At 49.1% G+C, this 27072-nt stretch overlaps 1 protein-coding gene across 6 annotated transcripts in view; it reads left to right on the forward strand.

The window, feature by feature from the left end:
• The window catches only part of ST3GAL3 (ST3 beta-galactoside alpha-2,3-sialyltransferase 3), a 1285176-nt gene extending 1258775 nt beyond the window's left edge, over positions 1 to 26401 (forward strand). For all 6 annotated transcript variants that reach the window (XM_078661151.1, XM_078661230.1, XM_078660924.1 and 3 more), the window contains one exon: positions 22261 to 26401. In XM_078661151.1, coding sequence (XP_078517277.1) covers positions 22261 to 22350 — 90 coding nt within the window. In that variant the 3' untranslated portion in view covers positions 22351 to 26401. The remainder of the gene's footprint in view (positions 1 to 22260) is intronic.
• Positions 26402 to 27072: the final 671 nt, after the last annotated feature.

Below are 27072 nucleotides of genomic sequence, written 5' to 3' on the forward strand. Positions count from 1 at the left end.
CCTCAGCCCCCTCAGCAGCCTGGCAGTGGGTACTCTTCTTGTTTCTAGTGCCAGGCTTCACATGCGTCCACTCAGAATGCCTCAGCAGCATGGCAGTGTGTAGTCTTCTTGTTTCTAGTGCCTGGCTTCACATGTGTCCTCTCAGACTGCCTGGAAGATCAGTGAAGACCACAGACCAGGAAGAGAAAGTGGCCTGTCCGACTCTGCCTCAGTGCCTTGCATGGCGGCGCAGGAGAGGGAAAAGGCTGCAGTGGTGTGGATTAAGAACCTGCAGTTGACATATGCTTTCAGATGGAGAACAGTTTATCTAGCTTTGAAATCCCTCCTTCCCTCCATGTTTGGCTTCAACAAATCCGATTCAGGTCGACAACCCGACCTCCTGGCACCGTATCAACAAGCAGGGAGGACCGAGATCAAGAGTCCAGTCAATGGATGGTCAGTTGATTTCTCACTGGGCACTTGCAGGGGAAATTTCTGGGACTGCAGTTCTTCTTCCAGATCTACAGACTGGATAGCTGCCAGCTCAGCAGCCATTTTTTACAGCAGCACAAGTGGGTACTAGACAGCAGCATCCTAGCAGACGTCCTTCAAGAACGGGGCACTCTTCACCACGGGCGAAGATGAAAAATGCCACACCTTTGCGTCCAAGTCCCAGTCCCAGAGCCCAGATCCGAAGGGCACTACCCCTTTGATACTGGTCGAGGGCATCTGCCTATGCTTTCCTCCGATTCCCCCGCTTCCCAAAGTCATCATTGGGTTAGTGCGGTGCAACATGACAACGATCCCCATTGCTCCGAAGTGGTCGAGACAGTGGTGGTACCCAGATCTGCTTGAAACACACGGGAAGGTGTGCAGAAGACAGACTTACTCCCCAGGATGTCATGCAGAGGGTCTCAGCCCAGCCTGCACTCTCGGCACTAGACTGACTGGCTTCCGAATACCTACAGTACGGCTTCCAGATCTTCCAGGTGACTGTATGAACATCTTGAATGAAGCAAGAGAAGGTCGAGTCGCTCCTCACATGCTTTCAAGTGGGAGAGGTTGTGCGCATGGTGCCTTCAGAGGTTCTGGTATCCGCCACCCCTGGACAGGCTGAATGCACAGTAGGTGTCTGATGGACGTTGGATAGTCTGGGGCAGTCATCGGCTGATGTATGGGGTGGTGATGATCTACGCCTCACACTCAGAGGTGGAGAGGGTCATGCCTGAAGGACTCTGTCCCAGGATAGCTCAGGTCGCCTCTTTGCGGTAGGAGTGTCCACAAGAGACTGGCTGAGTGTCAAGCATAGAAGCAGTCATACAGCCCCAAGCAGCAGAGATGGAAGCCGCACCGGGGCTGAGGTAGGGTGCAGCCTTGCGGTACTGCCAGCCCTCAGCAACCACTGGCTGCTTCTTCAGCAGCTGCAGAAAATGCTCCCCAGATGTGGCAGGATGCCTATGAACTCTGCCAGGACAGCTGTGTGAAGTATGCCTGGAAGGGATAGCAAGAGAGTGCTTACTGAAGCCCCGGCGCTCACTAGGATTCTAGGACTAAACTCTCACTTGGGGTCGCTTTTAGCAGGGTTTTAGTTGCCACAGTGTGTGTGGTTGCCTTGGAGAGCTCTCACTACCCTAAGCTTCCCTCCTCCCTGTGCTTGAAAGAAAGAGTGGCTGATGAGAGAGAAGAAGCCAGTTGGCTGCAGGGGGTGGAGGGTGCACGGTCCCCCTTAGAGCTCGGTGCTGCTCTGCTCCCAGGATACCTCTCGCTCGTGCGCCAGGCCTCCAGCTGATGCCCTTCCGGGTCATTCTTAACCAATCGCAGCGAGGCATCATATTAGGTAGATCCAGGCCTCTGCTCGGCAGCGTCATCACCTCTTCAAGGTACGTTTGTACATTGCTACATTGCCCAAAGGTCGCTGCATTAGTATAAGATGTTGTAATCTTAAAAAAAATACATATATATATTATGCTCCGCTGTCTGCCATTAACCTCTTTTCACTTGCGATTGGGTGCTGTTTTACAGCGCGGTGAGGGACTCCGCGCAGATCAAAACAAATCCAAAGCTCACTTGCAAATAATGCAGAAGCACTCCCAGGAACATGAAAAACCCTTGATTTGATTCGGATTCAAGTTACATCTTCAAGACGCGTTTCGGCTTGCCGCCTTTGTCAATAGTGGCCGGCGCCGCCATGAGGCAAGTTTATGTAGAACAGCACATGAAACATAAACAAAAACAAGGGACACCTAACTTAATTCTCAAAGGTGTCGGCCATTACTAAACAGTACATAGTAATATAGCAAAGAGTCGAACCACATTATATACAGCATACTTCTACTGTTATAAATTTTGCGTGTGACTCATATTTAAACATTAAACAAAATAAAACATAACGCCCTGGATGGGCAGGTATACGCAATAAATTGCTACCCTCGATGAATCTTATTTACATCAACAATTGTTTCAACATATATGTTTATGCAATCAGGTACTGGTCACTGTTCGGAATCACAAATGAAGAGCCAATCTAGACATTCATACAATATTACTATGCGGGGAACATAGCAGATTAGTGCGGGGGGAGCATTTCAGATGTACGGCCATCTTCTCACCACTGTTTAGGCCACCTGGCCTTTTGGTCTGATTCTCAATGATGTGCCGCGACTCAACTCTGCGTAGCTGTAAGAGTCTATTCCCTCCTCTCACATTCAGGGGCACTTGATCCATACAGAAAAAACTCAAAAGATCTCTGTTGCTGTCATAAACTTTTTCAAAATGCCTGGCCACTGGATATGTGGAACCTCTATTTTGTATGGCCCTGAGATGTTCCAAAATTCTTATTTTGGTGGGGTGGATCGTACTTCCTATGTAACGCAAGCCACACGGACACACCAAACAGTATACCGTGTGGCTTGTGTTACAGTTCATCAGGTTTTTGATCTTAATTAGTTCTTTTACGCCTGGTATACGATATTGTAACACTTTTCGGCTGTGCTTACAGGCCCTACACTGAAGACATGGGTAGAACCCTGCCAGAGAATGTCACCAAATGGGGACATTCTAATCTCCTTTTCACAGTGACTTTGTACCAAACTACTCCGTAGGGATCTTGCTCTTCTAAAAGTGAGAAGGGGGGCCCTTGGTAAATCCTTACCTATTATTGGGTCCGACTTCAGAATATGCCAATTATTAGCAAAGATCCTCCTAATATTCACAGCATCACTGGAGTAGTTAGTTATCATCCTTACAGTATCACTTTGACACTTTTTTGCTTTCTCTTTGCTAGTATTAGGTCCACTTGGCACTATCAAATCTTCCCTTTGAATCTTATCCACTTTTGTTTTTGCATTCTCTAGAACTGCCCTTCTGTATCCTCTCGCCTCAAACCTTCTCATGCATTCCTTTGCAGCAACCTGAAAATTACACGCCCTTGTACAATTTTTCTTAATCCTTAAGAGTTCGCCATATGGTATACTATCAATTGTTCTCTCTGAATGGAAACTTTAGCGTGCAGAACGGAATTCCCAGTGGTTGGTTTCCTGTGCAAAGACGTGCACAGTCTGCCCCCCGCAGAGAAGACCGTCAAATCTAGGAAATTCACCATTTCCATACTAATTTCCCCTGAAAATCTGAGGTTCAAATTGTTATTGAGGATCTGAATGTATGCCTTGGCTGATTCTTCTGTGCCTCTATAGACAATAAAAAGATCGTCTATATATCTTGACCAACTCACGACCCCACGGGTCCAATCCGTGTTCCCATCCGCCCAGGCCACATGCTCCTGCCACCAGCCAACGAAAAGATTCACGTAGCTGGGGGCAAAGCAGGTGCCCGTTGCGGTTCCACGGATTTGCCTGAGGAATTGTTCCTGAAAAAGGAAGATGTTATTGCTCAGACAGAATTGGACAAACTCCAGTAGCATTACATTATGTTCGGCCTGGTTGATAGGATTAGTGTCAAGAAACCATTTCACTGCTTCCATCCCCTGCATATGATCAATACTGGTATACAAACTTAAGATGTCAAGCGTTATCATAATCATATCCGACTCCCACTTCAATGTCTCAATTGTCAGCAAAAAATACTTAGTGTCCTTAATGTATGAATTGAGTTTGTACACAAAGTTAGAAAGAAAGAAGTCCACGAACTTGGACATGTTTTCTGTCACGCTTCCCACTGATGAAACGATCGGGCGGCCTGGTGGGCATGTCGCATGTTTATGAAGTTTAGGTAAGTGGTAAAATGTTGGTACTCTGGGATATTTACATTCCAAATACGAATATTCCTCTTTATTCAACATCCCACCTGGGACACGCCTGGTCCCCACGAGCCCTGGCGTACTGCTGCAGAGAAGGATCAATAAGCAGCCCTGCAATCCCACAGCACAGACAGTTGGCTGGCCCACAGAGCCCAGAAAGACACTACCTGCTCTGCCCAGAGCCCTCCCAGAAAGCTCACACCTCTGAGCATCCTGCCAGAGCCCCTGAAAGGTCATGCAGGGTCACAGCCATTTCACTGCATGTGCGAGCCTGTACTACAGCACCACCAACTAACAATAAGCACGCCCAGAACTGCAGCTTTACAACGTTTTAACGACACACCCACCACTGCGACCCTCCACTCACAGCCTAGAGACCTACTTAGAAGCAGCAGAAATCCTGGTACTGCGTAGACCGTCCATGCATGCTCCTTCACACCTGGAAAGAGCTGACATTCACAAGATCTCTAAGACAGTATAGGAGGCCGGACCTCCGAGAAAATACTCCACTATGCGTGATGCTATCACTGCACACTTTGAAATCTACGCCAACCCTGACGCACACGACCTGCACCACCTCTTGCAGGATTTCATGCCATTGAGGGGATTGGGAGTTTGAAAGGACCAGCTATCCAGTTAAACATTGACAAATCGGTGGCCCCAATAGCCTTCGGGCACCAAAGAATTGCCTTCCATCTCCGGCCAAAGGTAGAGGCCAAGCTCCAACTCTTAGAAAGAGCAGGCATCATCGAACGGGTGCGAGGACCAACGCTGTGGGTATCACCCATCGTCGTGGCAAAAAAGCCTAAACAGCCAGCCGCTGTACGCATCTGTGTCACCATGAGAGTCCCAAACCGAGCGATTAAATGGGAATGCCACCTCACACCGAACGCGGATGACATCATCGTTGAGCTGGCAGGATCCAAGTGGTTCTCCAAGATGGACCTCCAGTCAATCTACCATCAAATACCTGTGCACCCAGACTCCAACCCCATCACTACGTTCTCGACTTATGCAGAGCTCTGGAGGAATACCAGGCTCAGCTTTGGGATCTGCAGCGCTGCCAAAGTCTTCCAGAACATCATCAAAAACGTCTTCCATTGGCGTGAGCGACAACATTCTGGTGCACGCTCCCACGTTGGAAGAACACCTTCTTCGTCTCCAAGCAGTCTTCTCCCGCCTCCGAGACAGTGTGCTCACACTACACAGAGAGAAATGCGACTTCCTGCGGAAAGATATCAGCTTCTTTGGCTATCGATTTTCCTCTAAGGGCATGAGCTCTGACCCTGAGAAGGTAAGAGACATCCAAGGAGCACAAGTCCCAACCTCAGTGTCCGGACTCCGCAGCTTTTTGGGCATGGTAACCTACTACGGATGGTTCATCAAGAATCTGTCAGACTGAAGTGGCCCGCTCAGAGACCTAACCAAAGCCACCAGCCTGATGACATGGGAATCCAAGCAGAAGAATCATTTCAGCAGACCAAGGCGGCCCTGTCGGCTGACACCACACTGGTGTATTTCGGCCCCAAGAGAGAGTCACAACTCGTAGTGGATTCTAGCCCTTACAGCCTAGGCGCAGTCCTAGCTCAGCGACAAGACTGCGGAGAATGGGCTCTAGTGGCCTATGCCAGCCGAACACTCACACCAATGGCGCAGCTTTACCCACAGATCGAGAAGGAAGCGATTGCTTTCCTGTTGGGCTTTCAGCACTTTTACATATATCTGTATGGCCACCCATTTGCTGTCATCACCGACCACAAGCCTTTAATATCGCTACATCTGAAAGAGACACATTAGTGATAAATTCCTTACCTTAGAATATCCCCAGGCGTCAGACTGGATCTGAGAAAGTTTTGCTTAGCCGTACCCTTGCGCGTCAGTAGCTGGCGTCCTGCCGCTCCGCGTCCGTCGCTGGCATCGTATGCGCTGAGATGACGTCACAGAGACTACTTAGGCACCACCCATGCCCGCTGGCGTCAGTTTTCTTTTTCCAGTAAGCGCAGATCCGGTTAGATCACGTACCCTAGTCATTTTTTTACTATCTTTTTGAGACTTTTATCTCATGTTGGTTTTCTCTGGTGCGAGTGGGGATGCCTGGTTTTAAGTCTTGCGGGACCTGCTGTCGCAATATGTCGGTGGCGAACCCTCATGACATCTAGTGCCTGGAGCACGACCATGACTCCCGGTCCTGTCTGGACTGTAGGGTTATGGCCCCGAAGGCCCTGAGGGAACGGAGCCGGAAGTTGTTCGAAGTTTGGCACTCGTCCCTGCACTGTTCCAGATCCAGGGGTCATTCCCGTGACCGCTCGCGGAGTCGTCAGCACCACTCCTCTTCCCCTTCGGATTCGGGTAAGAAACGGCACAAAAAGAAGTGACACAGCTTTTTCACTCTCCAACGTCCCCACCGTCGGTCGCCGGATGCGGATGAGGGGGACAGGGGCTCCGCCACTGCGGCTCCTTTGGAGCCTGGGAGTCACATGGCCTACCCGCCTTACCCGGGTCCGTCGGAGACACCCGCACAGATACAAGAATTCCTTGCTGCCATGGACCGCCTGTTTAGGCCTCAGGCTCCCGCCGATGCGCCTTCGGGCCCTGCGGTCCTGTGTCCGGATCCTGCTGGTCTGTCGACTCCTTCAGCAGATCCAACCCCGGCGGCGCCGACCCTGGCGCCGCAGGATCCAGCGCCCCTGGCTCAGCCTCTGCGCCAAGAGGTCCCATGCTGCTGGCTCCGCCCAGGCTCTGCCAGCGCTCTGCCCTGGTTCCCAGAGGAATTTGTCCCCGCCGGGGATCCGAATTGGGAACCGGCGCAGGCTCGACCCCGACCGGCGCCATTCCCTGCGCCATTTATTCCTTCACCGGCGCCGAGGCCTGTGTCTTCGGGGCTGGCAGAGGAGGATGACTGGAAAGGGTTTGAGGACCCGCTTGCTCGTCAGTTTGATTCTGAGCAGGATTGGGTGGATGACTTGGAGGAGGCTGGGAGCCTCGACGTCTCCTCTGATCCGGGGCTTGCCTCTCCCTCCGCCCACTATGGAGGAAGGTGCCTCGTATACGGTGGTGCTCCGTCGGGCTGCTGAGGTCCTTAACCTCGATTCCTCCACGGTGACCCTGAAGACAAACTGAGGTGCTCCAGCCAGCGCCCACTTCTTCGGAGCAACTGCTGCCCTTTAATGATGCCCTCACCGAAGTCTTGTTGGGCACTTTGTCACGGCCCGCCACGGGGGCCCCTGTGGATAAGAACGTCGCCAGGTGTCATCGCCCGGCGCCGGGTGACCCTGCCTTTCTGACCTCTCATCCTACACCCGAAAGTCTGGTCATTGAGGTTTCTATGTCCCAGAGTGCCTTTCCCACGGCTCCGCCAGATAAGGACTCTAAGAGATTGGAGCAGTTTGGCAAGCGTTTGTTCTCTTCTGCCAGCTTAGGACTGCGGTCAGTGAACACCGCATGCCTTCTGGGCCGCTATTCCCACGCGGTGTGGGATTCCGTGGCTGAGGTGTTGCCTCAGGGGCCCAGAAGAGGTCGAGACTGTGCTGTCTCAGGCTGGTGCTGAGGGTAAGGACGCGGCTAGATTTGCCATTCGTTGTGGCTTGGACACCGCAGACTCCCTTGGTAGGGCAATTTTCACAACTGTGGCGCTTCGGCGCTATGCCTGGCTGAGGTCCACTGGGTTCTCCCTGGATGTTCAGAGCTCGCTCATGGACATGCCTTTTGACGGCACTCGCCTGTTTGGTGATAAGGCCGACACGGCACTGGAGCTTTTTAAGGACTCTCGAGCTACGGCCAGGTCCTTGGGCCTTTCCACCTCGCGACCGGCCACATCCATGTTTCATTCCTTTCATGTCAATATCAAAAAGGACTAGCTATTTAGGGAAAGGTGGGGGAGACCCAATGGGTTTGCTGGCACGCGTACTTCATTGAGTCTCCCCCACCTTTCCCTAAATAGCTAGTCCTTTTTGATATTGACATATAACCCTGGGGATCCGGACTGGCTTACCTAGTCCTCACTCTCTCCTTTGATACGGCGTCATTCCTTTCATGGCCATGGCAGAGGCACCCCTGGCCGCTGGTTCAGCCAGAAGCCTGCGCAGAACCAGACTCAGCGGGCCCGTGGGCGCAGCGGCCGCGGCTGTGGCTCCGGGGGCCGGCGTGAGGTTCAGTCCACCTCAGCCCCCGCGACATCTACCTCGAAGCCTTCCTAGTCTGAGCTTCGGGTCGCATCCCACGACAGTGGGTGGGAGGATTCGCCATTACCTTCCCCATTGGGTGTTGCAGCTCGTCCGGAGGGGCTACTCCCTCCCCTTCGAGTCTACCTCCCAGCCATGACTCCTCAGTTTCACCACATGTCGGGGATCACTTTGCGCTTCTCCAACAGAAAGTATTTACAACAAGGGGTGGTGATGGACAGAGTCTCTGAATTAAGCAGAATACTCTCACCCAGTCAAGAGATCAGGGCTAGATCCAACACCGTTTTTTAGCTCATTGCACCATCCCAGTTTCAGAACCTGGCTGTATGCAAATTAGTCTGTCCCTGGCCCAGTGCATCATGGGAACAGGGCAGACCAGACTACAAAAGCCAATTCTTACACTGGGAAGGAAACAAGCTTCCGGGGACCGGTTTCTGGCATTTCAGCCGTCTTCGGCCCGGCTTGCTTGAATCCTGATGGTGCAATGAGCAAGGGACTCACATCTGAGTATACCCTTCCACGCTTTGGGTGGACAAAAATATTTACAACAAGGGGTGGTGATGGACAGAGTCTCTGAATTAAGCAGAATACTCTCACCCAGTCAAGAGATCAGGGCTAGATCCAACACCGTTTTTTAGCTCATTGCACCATCCCAGTTTCAGAACCTGGCTGTATGCAAATTAGTCTGTCCCTGGCCCAGTGCATCATGGGAACAGGGCAGACCAGACTACAAAAGCCAATTCTTACACTGGGAAGGAAACAAGCTTCCGGGGACCGGTTTCTGGCATTTCAGCCGTCTTCGGCCCGGCTTGCTTGAATCCTGATGGTGCAATGAGCAAGGGACTCACATCTGAGTATACCCTTCCACGCTTAGGGTGGACAAAAATATTTACAACAAGGGGTGGTGATGGACAGAGTCTCTGAATTAAGCATAATACTCTCACCCAGTCAAGAGATCAGGGCTAGATCCAACACCGTTTTTTAGCTCATTGCACCATCCCAGTTTCAGAACCTGGCTGTATGCAAATGAGTCTGTCCCTGGCCCAGTGCATCATGGGAACAGGGCAGACCAGACTACAAAAGCCAATTCTTACACTGGGAAGGAAACAAGCTTCCGGGGACCGGTTTCTGGCATTTCAGCCGTCTTCGGCCCGGCTTGCTTGAATCCTGATGGTGCAATGAGCAAGGGACTCACATCTGAGTATACCCTTCCACGCTTAGGGTGGACAAAAATATTTACAACAAGGGGTGGTGATGGACAGAGTCTCCGAATTAAGCAGAATACTCTCACCCAGTCAAGAGATCAGGGCTAGATCCAACACCGTTTTTTAGCTCATTGCACCATCCCAGTTTCAGAACCTGGCTGTATGCAAATTAGTCTGTCCCTGGCCCAGTGCATCATGGGAACAGGGCAGACCAGACTACAAAAGCCAATTCTTACACTGGGAAGGAAACAAGCTTCCGGGGACCGGTTTCTGGCATTTCAGCCGTCTTCGGCCCGGCTTGCTTGAATCTGATGGTGCAATGAGCAAGGGACTCACATCTGAGTATACCCTTCCACGCTTAGGGTGGACAAAAATATTTACAACAAGGGGTGGTGATGGACAGAGTCTCTGAATTAAGCAGAATACTCTCACCCAGTGAAGAGATCAGGGCTAGATCCAACACCGTTTTTTAGCTCATTGCACCATCCCAGTTTCAGAACCTGGCTGTATGCAAATTAGTCTGTCCCTGGCCCAGTGCATCATGGGAACAGGGCAGACCAGACTACAAAAGCCAATTCTTACACTGGGAAGGAAACAAGCTTCCGGGGACCGGTTTCTGGCATTTCAGCCGTCTTCGGCCCGGCTTGCTTGAATCCTGATGGTGCAATGAGCAAGGGACTCACATCTGAGTATACCCTTCCACGCTTAGGGTGGACAAAAATATTTACAACAAGGGGTGGCAGCCCTCTTGGCCAAGGGGGCAATCGAGCGCGTTCCTGGGCCAGAAGTAGGATGTGGTTGTTGTTCTTACTGCTTTCTGGTCCCCAAGAAGGACAAAGGGGGCTTGCTCTCCAGCTTGGACCTTAGGAACGTCAATCGCTTCCTCCGGAAGGAGAAGTTCAAGATGTTGACTCTGGCTCAGGTCTTGGCTGCCCTCGACCCTGGAGACTGGATGGTAGCGTTGGACTTGCAGGACACATATTTTTACATTCCCGTCCTGCCGGCCCACCGGAGTTACCTGCGAGTCACAGTAGGCCAGGAGCATTTCCAGTTTGCTGTGCTCCCCTTCGGCCTTACCAGTGCCCCTTGGGTGTTCACGAAAGTGATGGCGGTGGATGCAGCTCATCTGCGCAGATCTGGGGTGTCAGTCTTCCCCTACCTCGACGACTGGTTGTTGAAGGCAGGCTCGCCACAGGCACTGGTCACCCACCTTCAGACTACGGCCGACCTCCTGCACTTGCTGGGGTTTTCCATCAATGTGCCGAAGTCGCACCTGAGTCCGTCTCAGAAGCTCCCCTTCATCGGAGCGGTTCTGGATTCAACGCAGTTTCGGGTCTATCCTTCCAAGCAACGAGTCCGGGATATTCAGGCTATGATTCCGATCTTTCAGCCTCTATCCCGGGTTCCAGTCAGGATGACCCTCCGGGTCCTGGGCCTGATGGCCTCCTGCATCCTGCTGGTACAACATGCCAGATGGCATATGCGGGCTCTGCAATGGAACCTGAAGTTCCAGTGGGCACAGCATCAGGGCAACCTGTCCGATCACGCCCAGATCTCGGAGGGCACGGCACTTGCAGTGGTGGTTCACGAATCGCGATTGGGTCAATGGCAGATCCCTCTCCCTTCCCCAACCGGAGCAGACAGTGGTGACGGATGTGTCCCTCCTGGGATGGGGAAGCCACTTAGGAGAGGCGGAGATCAGAGGCCTTTGGTCTCTGGCGGAGTCCCGGCTCCATATCGATCCGGCTTGCACTGAAAGCATTCCTTCCCTCTGTCTGGGGAAGTGTAGTGCAGGTGTTCATGGACAACACCACCGCCTTGTGGTACTGCAACAAACAGGGCAGGGTGGGGTCGTGGACCCTATGTCAGGAGGCTCTGCGCCTCTGTACATGGCTGGAACATCAAGGCATTGATGGAGAGGTGTGGCGCTGCGGCCAGGGCGACTGACGCTGGAATCTGGGGATTACGGTTCGATCCCCGGCTCCGGCGGCAGGTTAGCCCAGCACCATGTGACTCTAGGCAATAGCTTGTTTAATCTTCCTGACGGCCCCCAGCGCCTAGAGACCCTTACGGGTGATTGTTTGCGCTTTACAAATGTGGATTATTATTAGTATTATTATTATTATTATTGGTGGTTCAACACCTGGCAGGTTCTCTGAACGCCAGGGCGGACAAACTCAGCCGCTGGTGCATGATGGATCACGAATGGCGTCTGAACTCGTACGTGGTGCAAGGTCTCTTTCTGCAGTGGGGAGAGCCTTGATTAGATCTATTCGCTACTGAAGAGAACGCGCAATGTCATCAGTTCTGTGCGTTCGAATCTCCAAATCGTCACTCGCTGGGCGACGCTTTTCATCTCGAGTGGAACTGCGGTCTGTTGTACGCCTTTCCGCCTATACCACTTCTGCCCAGAGTGCTGAAGAAGATCAGATGCGACCGGGCCCAGGTCATTCTTGTGGCTCCGGATTGGGCACGAAGGTACTGGTATCCCGAGCTACTCAATGTGTCGATCGATCCCCGATCCGACTGCCTCTTCGGGAGGATCTTCTGTTGCAGCTGCAGGAGACGGTCCTTCACCCGAACCTGTCCAGCCTCCACCTCAATGCGTGGAGATTGAGCGGTGACAGTTGACGGCTTTCGATCTTCCTTCTGAAGTCTTTGATGTTATTCTGGCAGCTTGGTGTCCCTCCACAAAAACGGTATACGCCTGCAGGTGGAACAAGTTTGTGGCATGGTGCACAGATAAGTCTGTGGATCTCCTTTCTGCCCCTCTTTCCGAGGTTCTTCTGTTCCTTCTTTCCTTGGCCCAGTAGGGCTCTGCTCTGGGCACTCTCAAGGGTTATCTTTCGGCCATCTCTGCCTTTCTGCGGCTTCCTGATCAGCCTTCTCTTTTTAAGTCCCCGATTGTTAACCATTTCCTGAAAGGCATTATGCACACGTTTACTCCCGTGCCGTTCATAATGCCTTAATGGGACTTAAAACCTATTTTGACATATCTGATGGGCGCTCTCTTTGAGCCCCTTCATAACTGTCCCTTGCGTCTTCTTACTCTAAAAACGGCTTTCCTGGTAGCTATCACCTCTGCCAGAAGAGTAAGTGAGCTCCGGGCTCTTTCTTCTAAACCTCCTTTCCTTTCTGTTCATCCGGACAAGGCGGTTTTAAGGACCCGTCCTTCTGTCTTGCCAAAGGTTGTTACGCCCTTTCACATCGGGCAGTGCATCACTTTGCCCACCTTCTTTCCGCCTCCGCATCCCTCGAAAGAGGAAGAGAGGCTCCACCATCTGGACCCAAAACGTGCACTCTCGTTCTATCTGAAGCGCACACAGCAGTTCCGGGTGGATGACCAGCTCTTTGTTGGCTACGTGGGCGCCAAAAAAGGTTGGTCCGTGCACAAACAGATCCTTGATGGGTCTTTCACTGCATCAAAGCCTGTTACTCGTTGGCTAAGAAGGAGCCTCCTGTGAGGCTGCGTGCCCATTCCTCCAGGGCGACGACAGCCAATACTGCTTTGGGACGCGGCGTTCCCTTGCAGGACAGTTTTCAGGCAGCTACGTGGGCCTCGCTGCACACGTTTACCAAGCATTACTGCCTTGACAGTCCAGTCTAGAGGGATGGCTTCTTTGGCCGTTCTGTTCTTCGTGACTTTCTGGTGTAATCTTGTTCGCAGACCCACCACCGGGGTTGGTATTGCTGGGATATCTATTCTAAGGTAAGGAATCTATCACTAAATTGTCTCTTTCAGCTGCACAAGTTACTACTTGTGAAAAGATATATCTGTAAGAGACATTAGTTAGTGATAGATTCCTTACCCCCTCTCATCCTCCCCGTTCTGCGAACTGATTACTAGGGTTAAGGTCATCCCTTTCAGGGCCCTAGTTTCAATGCACCAGTGGTCAGTATCTTGCATGGCTCTGCGTTCCTGGCGCGGAAAGTCGTGTACAGAACTGAAGCCAGCGCGCATGGGTGGCGCCTAAGTAGTCTCCGTGATGTCATCTCGGCGCATACGACGCCAGCGATGGACGCGGAGCCGCAGGGCGCTACCTACTGACGCGCAGGGGTACTGCTAAGCAAAACTTTCCAGATCCAGTCTGACGCCTGGGGATATTCTAAGGTAAGGAATCTATCACTAACTAATGTCTCTTACAGATATATCGTTACACAAGTAGTAACTTGTGCTTCAAGGCTCCTCGGCACGCCCTCCCCGAGGATCATGAAATGGATTTTGCAACTGCAAGAATTTCAATTCACTGTTGAGTACTGGTCTGGCACCCAAACCCTGGAAGACTTCCTATTAAGGCGCCCTCAACCTGCCACAATCCCAGAGGGCCGCAGAGGCTGCAGCCACAGAAGATTATTTGAGGATGATCGTGTAAAGATCCCGACCCCTCACAATCTCCCTGGCAGACATCATCAAGGCCACGAAGGAGGACGACTGCCTTCAGATCGCAATCCAAGCAGTCGCCTTGGGCAATTGGAAGACCCTGTAAAATCCAACTCCACTGCTTACTGAGGCAGATTAATCAATCCCGAAGGCCCTGTACCAGGTTCATTCAAACAACAGTGACTGGGTCCTCATAGGCAATTGTACATAAATTTAAGCGTGTAACTCTTATTGTAATTTTACAATATTCTCCCCTTCTCTTAATTGCACTGGGGTAGAGAGTACCACGTGGGAATCTTTTATACAGAGATCATACATAAATATCACCATCAGACCCAATAATGCCCTTGCATTCCACAACCAGTGCTTAATTTGAGCCAGTAGTTTCCGGTGTTCGAAATCAGCACTTAATTGTCACTACCAGCACTTATGACAATCTACCACATGGTGGCACTGTCTGTCTAATTTAGAGATGACACACCAACAGTTGTTTATTCATTTAATATACATTAAAAACGGCTGACACGTGCCACCCAGGCCATTCTTATGGCTTTGGAGTCCTGGAATAGTCTGAATTGTGAGACTTGAAGGCTGTGAAGGTCTGTAGCTGTTTTGGTGCTGTCATTGGCAGCGCTGGCAGGGGCAATGGTCAGTGCAGACTGTGGTAGCCGCCTGACAAGGGCCCTGGCACTTATTGTTTTTACAAACTAAGCTCTGATAAAGACCCTACCGCCTGGTGCCCAAAAGACAGATTGAGTGACTCATTAATGCACCCTGGCTGTGATTGAGCAGTGATAGGTTTTAGCCGGAGGCGGATCCCTCTCACCCTTCCCCTGCACCCCCACCCCCCTTCCTATGCACACACTTCTCTGTTAATCTGCTCTTTCTTCTCTCTTGGAGAGGAGGGGGGCGGCGGGGGCGATAGAAAGGTGCACTATGGAGTGTTATTGTTACCGCCACATTAGCGCTGGCGTGAAGTTATACCAAGTACTCAATGTTAATCTGTGCTGCTGCCCAGGGCAGGAGCAGACTTTTGTTTTATATCAACTGCTTCTAGTCTTTGGAATATCAATACAGCTAGATGTGCAGATAGATAGATAGATAGATAGAAAGATAGATAGATAGATAGACAGACAGACAGACAGACAGACAGACAGACAGATAGATAGATAGATAGACAGACAGACAGACAGACAGACAGACAGACAGACAGACAGACGGACATACAGACAGATAGAGAGAGAGATAGACAGATAGATAGAGATGTTTAGTTGTCACTATTATGTATGCACTCTTTTCAGTTCAGTTCCAGTTCCGTTCATACGTCTTTATTTTCGAAGTATTTAATCATAAAAGACGACAAGAAAAACACACAATACACATCCTAATACAACATTATCCTACTAAAAGCATACAAAAAGCCCTAAAATTCATAACATATTTCATCACACAAGGGACTAATAAGGATATTAGGAACATTTTGTGGGGAAATAAATACGATAGTTAAAACTAGATTAAATAACATTTGAAAGACGTATACACAGTTAAAATTTCTAATCATAACAGTTTCATCATTTTAATTTAAGAATTGAGGTGCCTCACTCTGATTATCCATATCCATTCTAGAAACTTAGCTACTCCCACAGACACGGGCTCTGCGGTGTTAGTCAACAGGAACCATAACGCCTCCCTACTCTCTCTAGTACCCAGCTTGATACAGATTGGCTTTAACCATTTGCGTCGTGGCACCTGGTAAGCAGGGCAAGCAAATAAAACATGACCTATTGTTTCCTGTCTCTCCAAACACCAGGGGCAGGACTCACCAGACTGTCCGCTCCATTGACTTGTGAATGACCTCAAGGGTAATGACCCGACCCTAAACTGGTGGTACAGTTTTCTGTCCAGACCCTTGAGGATTACATCCCAATAATCTTCCAATAAGGGATCTATTTTGTGGGCCAAAAACCTACCAGTCAGGGAACCAGATGCTGACTGAGCTACTAATTGAGATCTTATGGTCGCCCAGTGTAATTCTTTAAATTCTTTTTTAGAAGGAAAAGTGTTTGACCCTGGAAACAACCATAGCTGACTCAGACCCATCTTCTCCAATAAAGATTTTACTGTTAGGAACCATGGAATATTGCCCGAACCAATAATTGATCTTAGGTCTGAGATTCCATTAGCAAAAAGGGCAAGTTCCGGCGATGACCAAATGCGCCGCCAACGGGCTACCATCCTAAACCGAGCTACATCGTCGATTGCATTACAACCCAGATCGAGTAGCAAAGGTTTCATCGGAGTTGATTTCGGTAGCCCAACCAAATTACGGAGAAACTTATTTTCAATTCTTGCCAAAGACGAGAGGTCAGAAAAACCCCAAAGATCTGCCCCGTACAAAATAGAGGAGCATATTTTTGCCTTATAAATTTTAAGTACGGGCGCTATCCTCTTGGTAAGGGAGGCGCGTTGCTCCTTGATTAAGCACCCCTTTAGTTGGGCAAGTTTTAGGCAGAGTGCATCGAGCTGCGGCTTCCATCTAAGCTTATTGCCCAAAGTAACCCCTAAATAGGTCATAGCCTCCACTTGCTCCAACTCGGTATCATTCATTCTGACGTGCCCCGCCTGTGGCTTATCTTTAGTAAAGACCATGAATTTGGTCTTACTTACGTTCACCTCGAGGTCATTCAGCCCACAAAATTCCTCAAACTTTTTGACTGCCAGTTGTAAACCCTTCTGAGTCTTTGACAGGATAAGGGTATCATCTGCAAAGATAAGGAGGGGAATTTAAATCCATCCAGGGAGGGGGCATCTGTCGGAGTGTCACCAAAATGCTGTGCTACCCGATTAATAAATAGCAAAAACAAGGTTGGTGCCAAAACACACCCTTGGCGGACTCCGCGAGTCACTGGAAATTGCACGGAAACCTGCCCCTGCAAACCCCACTTTACTTACGCAAAATTATCTTCATGAAATCTGATAACCAGATCCAGAAGATCGCGCGGCATACCCATCAATCCTAGAGCAGCTCATAATTTTTCTCTGTGGACAAGATCGAAGGCTGACTTTAGGTCAACAAAAGCTGCAAATACTGTCCCACCCCCCAATAACACCACCTTCCAAAATATCATAATAAATCTAAAAACCTCATCTATAGTGCTTATACTTGATCTAAAACCCGCCTGCATGGGGGACAAGATGTTCTCTTCGGCCATCGAGTCCTGAATCTTGGCCAACACCATCCTGGCTATGTTTTTTGCAGCGCATCTATAAGGCTGATGGGCCGATAATTCCCCGGGGCTGAACGATCCCCCTTTTTGAAAATAGGCAGGATTTCAGCCCCTTTCCAGGACCCCGGTAAATGTGCCCCTTGAGATATGGCATTTGCTAAAATAGTAATATTAGGTACCCAGTTCAGCTGATCTTGTTTAAATAAATCGGCTGGGATACAATCCCTGCCTGGAGCTTTGCCAGCTTGAACCTGTCCCAATGCCATCTCAGCGTCTTTATTGGTAAACACTAAAGAATTACTATGTGGAGGTAGTAAACGGGGAAGGGCAACTGACATACCACCGGCTGCCAAGTCTGGTGCTCTAAATTGGGAGGCGAAATGTACAACCCAATCCTCCGCCGAGACAAAGTTCGCCGGGATTTGGGAGTCCATGCAGCCCCCCACCTAAGGACTTGCCAAAACTTGACCTTGTTTTTAGACCTAACCGCCTCATATAAATCTTGCCAGCGACTGTCTTCCCAGTCCCTCTGGGCCACCCTTTGGACCTTCTTATATGCAAGCCTGGCCAACCTGATTTCTTGTCTCTCTCTTGACTTAACAGCTTTAACCAAGGTACTATGAGGCTGACGGCAAGATTTATTATACCATTTACTTGCAGGTTTAGGCATGGAAGGTCTCCCCGAGATCAGGGCCTTGGTAAAAAAAACTTTCATGTTTTCAAAAAGCTGATCATGCAATGGGCCTATATGTATGGCAATGTCAGATGCACTACCCAGAGCCTTAATAGCACTCAGCGTTGATGAGACTTCGGCTGTGACCCCTTGTAAAATAACCGGATCTTCTATAACCCTGCCCCACCGAACCCTTCGTCTATCATTTGCCAGGAAAGCCTCAGCAGTAATGCACTCCCTACCTCTGGGGCATCCTATCTTACTGCCCAACTTTAAGCTTAAAACCAGAGGATTATGGTCGCTCTCTGGGCGATCCAAAACCTTCATATCGACCATGAGCGACCAGTACTCAATTCTAATAAGAATATAGTCTATACGACTTGTACTGGTGCCATTATCAAAGGTTACTCGCCCTACCTTATCTGAGCGAGAGCGACCATTCGCTGCTCTCAGACCCTACTCAAGACAGAGCCCTGTCCACTGTAGGGCCGCATCAGTTCCCTTTTTAATTATATCAAGTTCTAAGTGTGGGAATTCCAAAATAACATCTTCCTCCGCATAGATGTCTTCACTGTCCCGTAGCAGCGGTTCGAAGGTACAATTAAGATCACCACCTATGACTACGAACTTATCCATCCCAATGTTGTTTAGAAGGGAGTCCAAATCGTCAATGATTCTTGGGCTCCGACCACCAAGAAGGCCACAAGCATAGATGTTAATAATAAAGACCTCCTGGTTGTTCTCCCTGGTAAGCTTTATTCCAAGTATATCCGGGTTTTGAACAACCACTTCTTTATGACTATAGGTAAGTGATTGCCTCACCCATATTGTGAGGCCACCCGATGGTCTACCTCTAGCCCCCCGAATGGCAGGTTTCATATAATTAAGGTAACCGAGCCGAAAGATAGGGTCTGGAGCCCAGCTTTCTTGAAATAGAATGATATCGTAGGCATCTACAAAGTCATTCCATTCATCTGATGCTAATTTGCCTCTCAGGCCTGCGATGTTCCAAGAAATTATTTTAAGTGGGGTATCCTGTTGACCCGGAGGGCTTAGGTCTCTCACCACTAAAGCCTTAGGATCATTAATAAGTGTGACTTCAACTGGGTCCCCTGCCACTTTTGTAACTACCCCAACAGGCTCCTCCTGCTCTACCCTATATGATGCACCATTTTCACCTATAATCAAATCTAGGGACGGTGGCCCAGTACTGCAAAATGTATTATTTATGAGTCAATCGACACCATCCAGGCCTAACAGGGGCTTAAAGCGATTAAACAGAGGAGGGGTACTTTCTCCCCAATCAAGATATCTATTAACTATTGGTCTCCTCCTTAACGGGAATAGCTGATAGTAAGCAGGGCCATTCTTTCTCTGGGGCTAAAAGTAATTCAAACTTAAAGATTGAATTTCGCCCACCCTGCCAAACTTGGGGTCTCTACAAACAAAATCCACCACCCAGGGGTCTCTAAAATTAATTATGACACAGTCCCCCTCCAAGTCCTTCTCACCATGTCCCACCCAGCTGGTTCTCCTGACATTAAGGATCTCTGTACTGGAACCCGGAGGTAGGGTTCTATTCTTATCGAGCCAATAGATTACCTTATTCTTCAGTTCCCTTTCTGATTCAATTTTCCCATCCATGATAAAGGGAACTCCCACAAGAATGATCGTGTAGGGAACTGACTCGGGTAGTAGGCTGATTTGAGGGAAGCGTTGGTACTTGGCCACCTTCTCCACCAAGCGCTTCCCACCAAACTGACTGCCTACAACTTTAGCACGAGGAGCATGCTGCACCTGAGACCCTGCACCTTCCCCCGAAACACTACCCTTACTAGGGATCAGAGAATTTTTAACGGTTGGGACTTTCACTACACCTGGATGGCCTGACCTAGAATTACTACTAGCTGCAATAACTGGTGCAGCGGAGTCAGCCACCCCGGCACTACCACTTGCCCCTATTACTGGTGCTTCTGATGGTACGGACCTTAGAAACCCAGGCGTTTCCCTCATTTTATCTAGTTTACAAGAATTCTCAATAACTAGCTTTTCTAATTGGTCCGTTTTGGAGTTAATTAACCTAGTTCGCTCTAAGAGAGGTAACATTAGTGATTTAAAAAGTATTTCGATTTTGCGCAATAATCCTTCTTCTACAGTACAGTTAGGGAGCTGCTCATTAAGAGGTATGGGAGCCACCAAGGAACTATGTAACGGCATATCCGTAGATGGTGTTGTTTTTGTCTTCTTATTGTTTTTATTGGCCGTACCCCCCCCCCCCTCCGCTTCTCACCCACCCTTTTCCTTTTACAATTTTTTTTATTTTTGGCTGTAACTGGAATTTTAGATTTCGGGGTGGAAGTAATAAGGACAGGGGAATTAGAGATTACCTTACTATCACTCAACACGGTATTATCCAAAATTACAGCAAGTGGAGAACAAGAAGTATCATAATCTAGCCCAGCCAAGTTTGTACTAGAGCTATGGCCTGAACATAGCATTGGGATTTGATCCAAGCTTTGGACTGGAGAAGCTACTAGCCCACTTGGACCAAGAGATGAGCGTCTACCTGTAATCAAATCCAAAGATAAACGTTTCTCTGTGAAAGCTATTTCCTTCTCCAGGATACTAGATGCCCGTAAGAAGAATTGGTCCAGAGTACCCCTGGTGACCACCCCTCTAGAAGTAGCTACTTGGACTGATCTTTCCTTCCCAGAACGAAGAGCCATATTGTTGGGGCACTATGCTAACTCAATACCAAACACAGTATAATAAGGGGACAACAATAACAAATAAAATGTATACAGAATACCACACAAAAAATGTCAGAAAGGTGGCCCGGCCTCTGTCGTCCTCGGACGGCCTCAGACGGCCCGCTCTTTGCCCGGGCTGCGTGGGTATGCGAGGATCTAAATAGCGGGAGGTGGTGGCGGGAAGAGGACCAGCTGCAGGCAGATCAAATATCCGCACAGCACGCTGGTCCTCGCAGTCCCGCCGGTAGCCTCGCGGTCAATAGGTCCACCAAGTGCGCTGTCCCAATGCGCCCCCTCTAATCCTTTCACGAGCGGCACCCGTGAGGAGTGGTGTTCACGAAATTAGGAAGAATCCCTTTGGCAGCAACAGGCGTCCGTAGTCCCAGAACAAACAGCACTCTTTTCAGTAATGAATCATTTAAAAATAATGTACTGTTGAGACTCCAGCTGATAACGTGGCCTGAGTCATCATGGGCATCAAGGATACACTTTTGTGGAGGTGGGAGGCCCTCAGCACCCCCCACCCCCAAGAAGGGTTTTTACGATACTGTGAGAAGTCACCCCTATAAGTGGGGGGAGGACTGGACATCAGGCGTAATCGTGCCGCCCTCTTTGCATTGAATACTTCGGGGGGCCCTCGTGGTTTTAACACGTGCATACACCAGCCCCTCGGGTCCTTTCATCTGCAGCTGTTTTTTAGCCATGCAGTATGCAAAGGGCTGCAGCCTTCCAACCCATCACCTGGACCATCTCATGAAAGGTTACTTGTTGGTTCATCGCAGCATAAGGCTTCTCCTTTTTGTAGAATTTCACAGCCAGAAAGCCATCTATATCAATGTGTGTGCTCTGTAAATATGGATGCCAATTGAAAGTATGACCATTGAGTGACGTGCTGCAGCTCATGATGCCTGACTAATAGCAGAGCATACTGAGAGACGTGTGGGTGTTTGTACTACAGCCTTCATGTGTTCGTACGAGGGTGACATATATGGTACTTACAGCTTTAGTGCGAGTGTACACCTACTGGTTACATGAATGTGGGTATATGATAGCTGCGGCTTAAATTTTTTATTTAACGTAAATCAAATATTAATATATAAAGATAAAATGAGAAAATCAAAAACATTGAGAAATACACAGATATATAAGGAAAGAAATACTATAAAAGATAAAGCCATAAGCATGAGTTGTCATTTGTGTTCTTGGTGGGCAGAGGGTGGTACGTGCCATGCCCGTAAGCCTGGCCTCTCACTTGTATGTATTCTCTTTTTTATATTGTACATGGTGCATCAGAAACTCAGCGAGGAGCAGAGTGTGCTTTTTGGGATAGCAATTCCAATCCCGCATTTGGAAAACCCATTGTTTGGGAGGAGCCGTCCTTCCTGTTACGAGCTCTACTAGTCGCCAGTAGGGTTGCTCTGACCTCACAGTAGGGTACTCGGGTCCAGCAGGGAGGATAAACGAGGCAGGGTCCTGAACTGTTCTTTGAGGCCAGAAATGTATGTGAGAAGGTGAAGCGGGGAAGTCTGCGTGTGGGTGAGGTGGGCAGCGGGGCTTCGGGGTGCAGTGGCATATTTCTGATGGCTATCTCTTTTTCTTTCTTTTCCAGTCTTGGACGCACAATATTCAGAGAGAGAAGGACTTCCTGAAGAAGCTGGTTAAAGCCGGGGTTATCAGTGACCTGACGAGTGGGATCTGAGGAAGCCACAGTACACACACTACAGAGAATAAACATGGAGCACATTACTGCACTCGGAGAGCGACAACACTACCTGCAGAAGCAGTGGAAGGAACCTTGCAGGGTCCTTCGATGCTAGCGACTTGATATCAAGTCAGTTTGAAACCTCAGATCGCGGCGTTTGTGTCTGCTTGGAGCCTCACAGGATGAGGTTCTGGAATCATGTCTACTTGGACCCTTCAGAGGTTGACATTCTGGAATTGTGTCAGCTTTGAATCTGAGAGGATGGGGTTCTGGAAAAAAGGTCCAAATGGAACCTCCTAGAGATCATGTCAGCTTGGAAATTTAAAAGCAGGAGATTTGATAGTATGTCACTGTGGAGCTGAAGATGCGTTGGATCGAATATTGTGTCAAATTTGGGTTCTTATATCAAATTGGTCTCTGTCCTCCTGTGGATCAGGTCATATTTCACGTAAACTTGATTCCTGGGTTTGATATCCTGCCAGCTTCGCTCCTGTGTCTGGTATTTGTCAGACTCAGTCGGGGGATTCGATATAATTTCGGCTTCTGATCCGGGATCGCATATCTTCCCATCTTCAATCCCTGATTTGATATCATGTTGTCTTTAGTTCCATATCTATCGGCTCTAATCCGGAGTCTCATATCATGTCGACTACAATCCACATCTGATATCATGCCAACTCAGATGTTATATTGTGTCCGCTAGGATCCACTGGTGAAATTATTTGTCATCTTATTTTAGTGGCACGTACTGCAGTGAAACAACGGATCCAGTGTTTCGATGAGACGTGGGATTCAATTTCCCATTCCCTTCCTCTCAGCCCCCCTAACCATCAAAGAACAGTTTTTGCTATTTTTGATTTATTGAAGAAAAAAAAGCTCAGAAGAATGAGACTTATGTGCCAAAACGTACCTCTTGAGGGAAAGAGGAGATTGAAGGTAGAAACATTTGAATGTAAAAAGCGTTATTTAAAAAAAGAACTGTCGAAGACAGGCGTAAGTGCTGCACACATGTATTACATGCTACGAGTCCCTGAAGAGCATTGTAGTATTTTTAAGGAAGGGTACTATTGACACCCTGTTGAAGGTAGATCTGCTGTTGCGACCCACACCGGTGCCCTCCATGGCCGGTGTGTGCACATCATTGTACCTGCTCTGCCATTACGAATGGTCTTCAAAACGCCAGGTGTCATGGAAACCCCATCTCTCTTTAGGAGCCCATTCCCAGCTCAGCAGCCAGCTCATCGTGTGTACCATGCCACTGGTGGGTGGGTTGCAGATTCTTCTCTAGAAGGTACGCTTGGTGTTTACAATGGTTGTAGTGGTTTCCTCTTCGGTACACATATACACCACAGTATTTAAAAAACACTAAGTGTCTCTACCCCAGACTGGACCGGATCAGCACATAGATCCGGTGCCTTGCACTGCTGTGCCGGGAGCACTAATGTAGGACACAGCGCCTCGCCCATTTGAGGCGTACAGAACTCAGTATTATCGATTCAATGTTTTTACCTTAAAAGTTGCCCTATGTGCTCTTCCATAAGTGTTTGTATGCACTGCAACTGGAATAGACCCTCCTCTGGTCACATCCGCGGAGGAAGAGGGGCACTCCCCATCCGTCCCACGTTATTCAATTTTGTATTTATTCGTTTATCTCTGGCTACTGAAATGCTGCACGTGATTGTGGTCACTGCACTCTGCAGGGAGAGCCATAGACAATGGATCAGGTTGTATTGGGGTGGAGGGAAAGGGTGGCTGTGTTTGTGTGAGTGTGTGGGGGGGTTTCCAATCTATAGTACTTTCTTGGGAGCCCTCTGTAAATAGATGGCTTCACTAGGGACATGGCCCGTGAGAACGGGAGGACTGTGCATCGCGCAGTGGTAGACTGGAGTGTTCGGAAACAGGAGTATGAGCAAACAGAGCAGCATAGTCGGTTGTGAGCTTTTTGTGCTCAGTAAGTAACTTATGCTCATATGTTAAGTTTCACGTTCAGGGAGATGCACTGTGCACCTAGACTCTTGCCACTAATTCTATTAGTTTTTATATTCAACATATACAATAGCTATTTATGTGTATTTTATTAGTTATTTATTCTCTCTTCTCCTATCTCTTCATATTTCCACCCCTTCTCCACTGGTATGTGGTTGCTTTATCAATACATATGAAAGGCAGTCTCCTCTTAAGTTTTTCTTCCCAGGTACAGACTTTACCTTGAAACAATATGTGCAATTTTGAACACAGCCAAGCAACCCTGGCTGTAGAGGAATGCCCACCACCTGTGGATAAAATGTTGATTAGTGGTCTTAGATCTGATCTTGGAATCAATTTTCTGCCCCTATATGATGTCAGAAATGATTAATGGCTCACACACAAGTTCTTCATGACAACATACTTCCCTTCAGGTTAACTCAAGCTTTTTTCAGGCAAAAGCCACATCACATTCTCTTTCTCCACAGCATTGTGAAATGACAACATCCAAACCATACTCTCTCTTGTCAACAGTGATGACGCAAGTCTTTCTTAGAGAAGATGGTTTCAGAATGGAAGCTGATGCAGTTCTCTAAGTTGTTCCACCTTCTTCGCAAATAGTACTCCTATGAGTCCTTCAGTACTCATATAAGCACAGAATTGGTACTGATTTCTCTCTTGCATCTGGATTGGGCAGTTGTTAAGGTGGAAACCAACTCCTCTATGCGCCATCTTTGACTATAGAATGTAGAATGATCTTAATAGTCCACGTTGGCCTGACATAGAGAACGGTTGCCGTCCCTTAGTACCAACCCTTTGTTCTGTAACCTTAAATACACATCTTCGCATACCAACTCGTGAGAATCCACATTCTCTTTGGACACCTCAATGTCATCTTCATATATCTCAAGAGCCCAATGCATTAAATATATGTGGAAGGCTAGCCTTCAGACATTGGAAGAGTCTGAGGCCAAACCTAACAGCGTTCTATTGGAAGAGAACAGGCGATAAACACCGTGAGACTTTCGAATCAGGTGTTAATCGGATTTGATGGTATATTGTCTTTCGATCAAGTGTTGACACATTGTGGCTCCTCCAACATTGAGATCATCTCATTTCTTTTTGCCAGTGAATGGTGATTGTCAGCAATGTCGTTGTTCAGGGCTAATACAGGACCTGTTCGAACGAAAAGTGATTGCAGTTTAAGGCTATCGGGGAAACCCATTCGGGTGATTCTGCTGCTACAATTCTATAACTGGAAACCAACGTTTTGCAACTTCTCGTGCACCCTGATGGGAACCCTCCTCATCCTCGGTTTGACTGGAATGGCATTTATGTTGAGGACATTTCTATGTTGACATCCCCTTAGTTTTCTCAGTTTTTCCATGAAAACACAAGGCTGAGTCGTTTCATTATTTCAGAACAGAGATTTGTTTCCGTAATACAAGCTCTTACTCAGGAGAACAAAGGGAGCATGCGCTCCTCCTCAGGTGCTTTTGGACTCTCACTCCTTAGACTCTAATGAACTCTATGGCCCGTGCCAGCCAGGGTGCTGAGCTCTCCATTGCCCTACGGGATGTCGTAAGCATGGTCGGCCCAGACACTGGTGCAGGGAGCATGACCTCTTCTTTGTGTTCTTATACCTCGCGAGACTTCTTGGCCTCTCACTCCTAGACTCCAGTGAATTCCATGACCTGTGTCGGCCCGGGCACTGAGGTCTCCATTGCCCTGCAGGGTGGTGTATGCACAGTCGGCCCAGCCACTGGTGCAGGGAGCATGAGCTCTCCTTTGTGTTCTTATACCTCGCGAGACTTCTCGGCCTCTCACTCCTAGACTCCAATGAACTCTATGACCCGTGCCGGCCCGGGTACTGAGGTCTCCATTGCCCTGCAGGGTGGTGTATGCACAGTCGGCCCAGCCACTGGTGCAGGGAGCATGAGCTCTTCTTTGTGTTCTTATACCTCGAAAGACTTCTTGGCCTCTCACTCCTAGACTCCAATGAACTCTATGGCCAGTGCCGGCCCGGGTACTGAGATCTCCATTGCCCTGCAGGATGTCGTAAGCATGATCGGCCCAGCCACTAGTGCAGGAGCATGAGCACTTCTTTGTGTTCTTATACCTCGCGAGACTTCTCGGGCTCACTCCTAGACTCCAATGAACTCTATGGCCAGTGCCGGCCCGGGGTGCTCGGGTCTCCATTGCCCTGCAGGATGTCGTAAGCATGATCAGCCCAGCCACTGGTACAGGAGCATGAGCACTTCTTTGTGTTCTTATACCTCGCAAGACTTCTCGGGCTCACTCCTAGACTCCAATGAACTCTATGGCCAGTGCCGGCCCGGGGTGCTCGGGTCTCCATTGCCCTGCAGGATGTCGTAAGCATGATCAGCCCAGCCACTGGTACAGGAGCATGAGCTCTCCTTTGTGTTCTTATACCTCGCTAGACTTCTCGGCCTCTCACTCCTAGACTCCAATGAACTCTATGGCCAGTGCCGGCCCGGGGTGCTCGGGTCTCCATTGCCCTGCAGGATGTTGTAAGCATGATCAGCCCAGCCACTGGTACAGGAGCATGAGCACTTCTTTGTGTTCTTATACCTCGCAAGACTTCTCGGGCTCACTCCTAGACTCCAATGAACTCTATGGCCAGTGCCGGCCCGGGTACTGAGATCTCCATTGCCCTGCAGGATGTCGTAAGCATGATCGGCCCAGCCACTGGTGCAGGAGCATGAGCACTTCTTTGTGTTCTTATACCTCGCG

Source organism: Lissotriton helveticus, chromosome 1_1, assembly GCF_964261635.1.
Source record: "Lissotriton helveticus chromosome 1_1, aLisHel1.1, whole genome shotgun sequence".
NCBI classification, from domain to species: domain Eukaryota; kingdom Metazoa; phylum Chordata; class Amphibia; order Caudata; family Salamandridae; genus Lissotriton; species Lissotriton helveticus.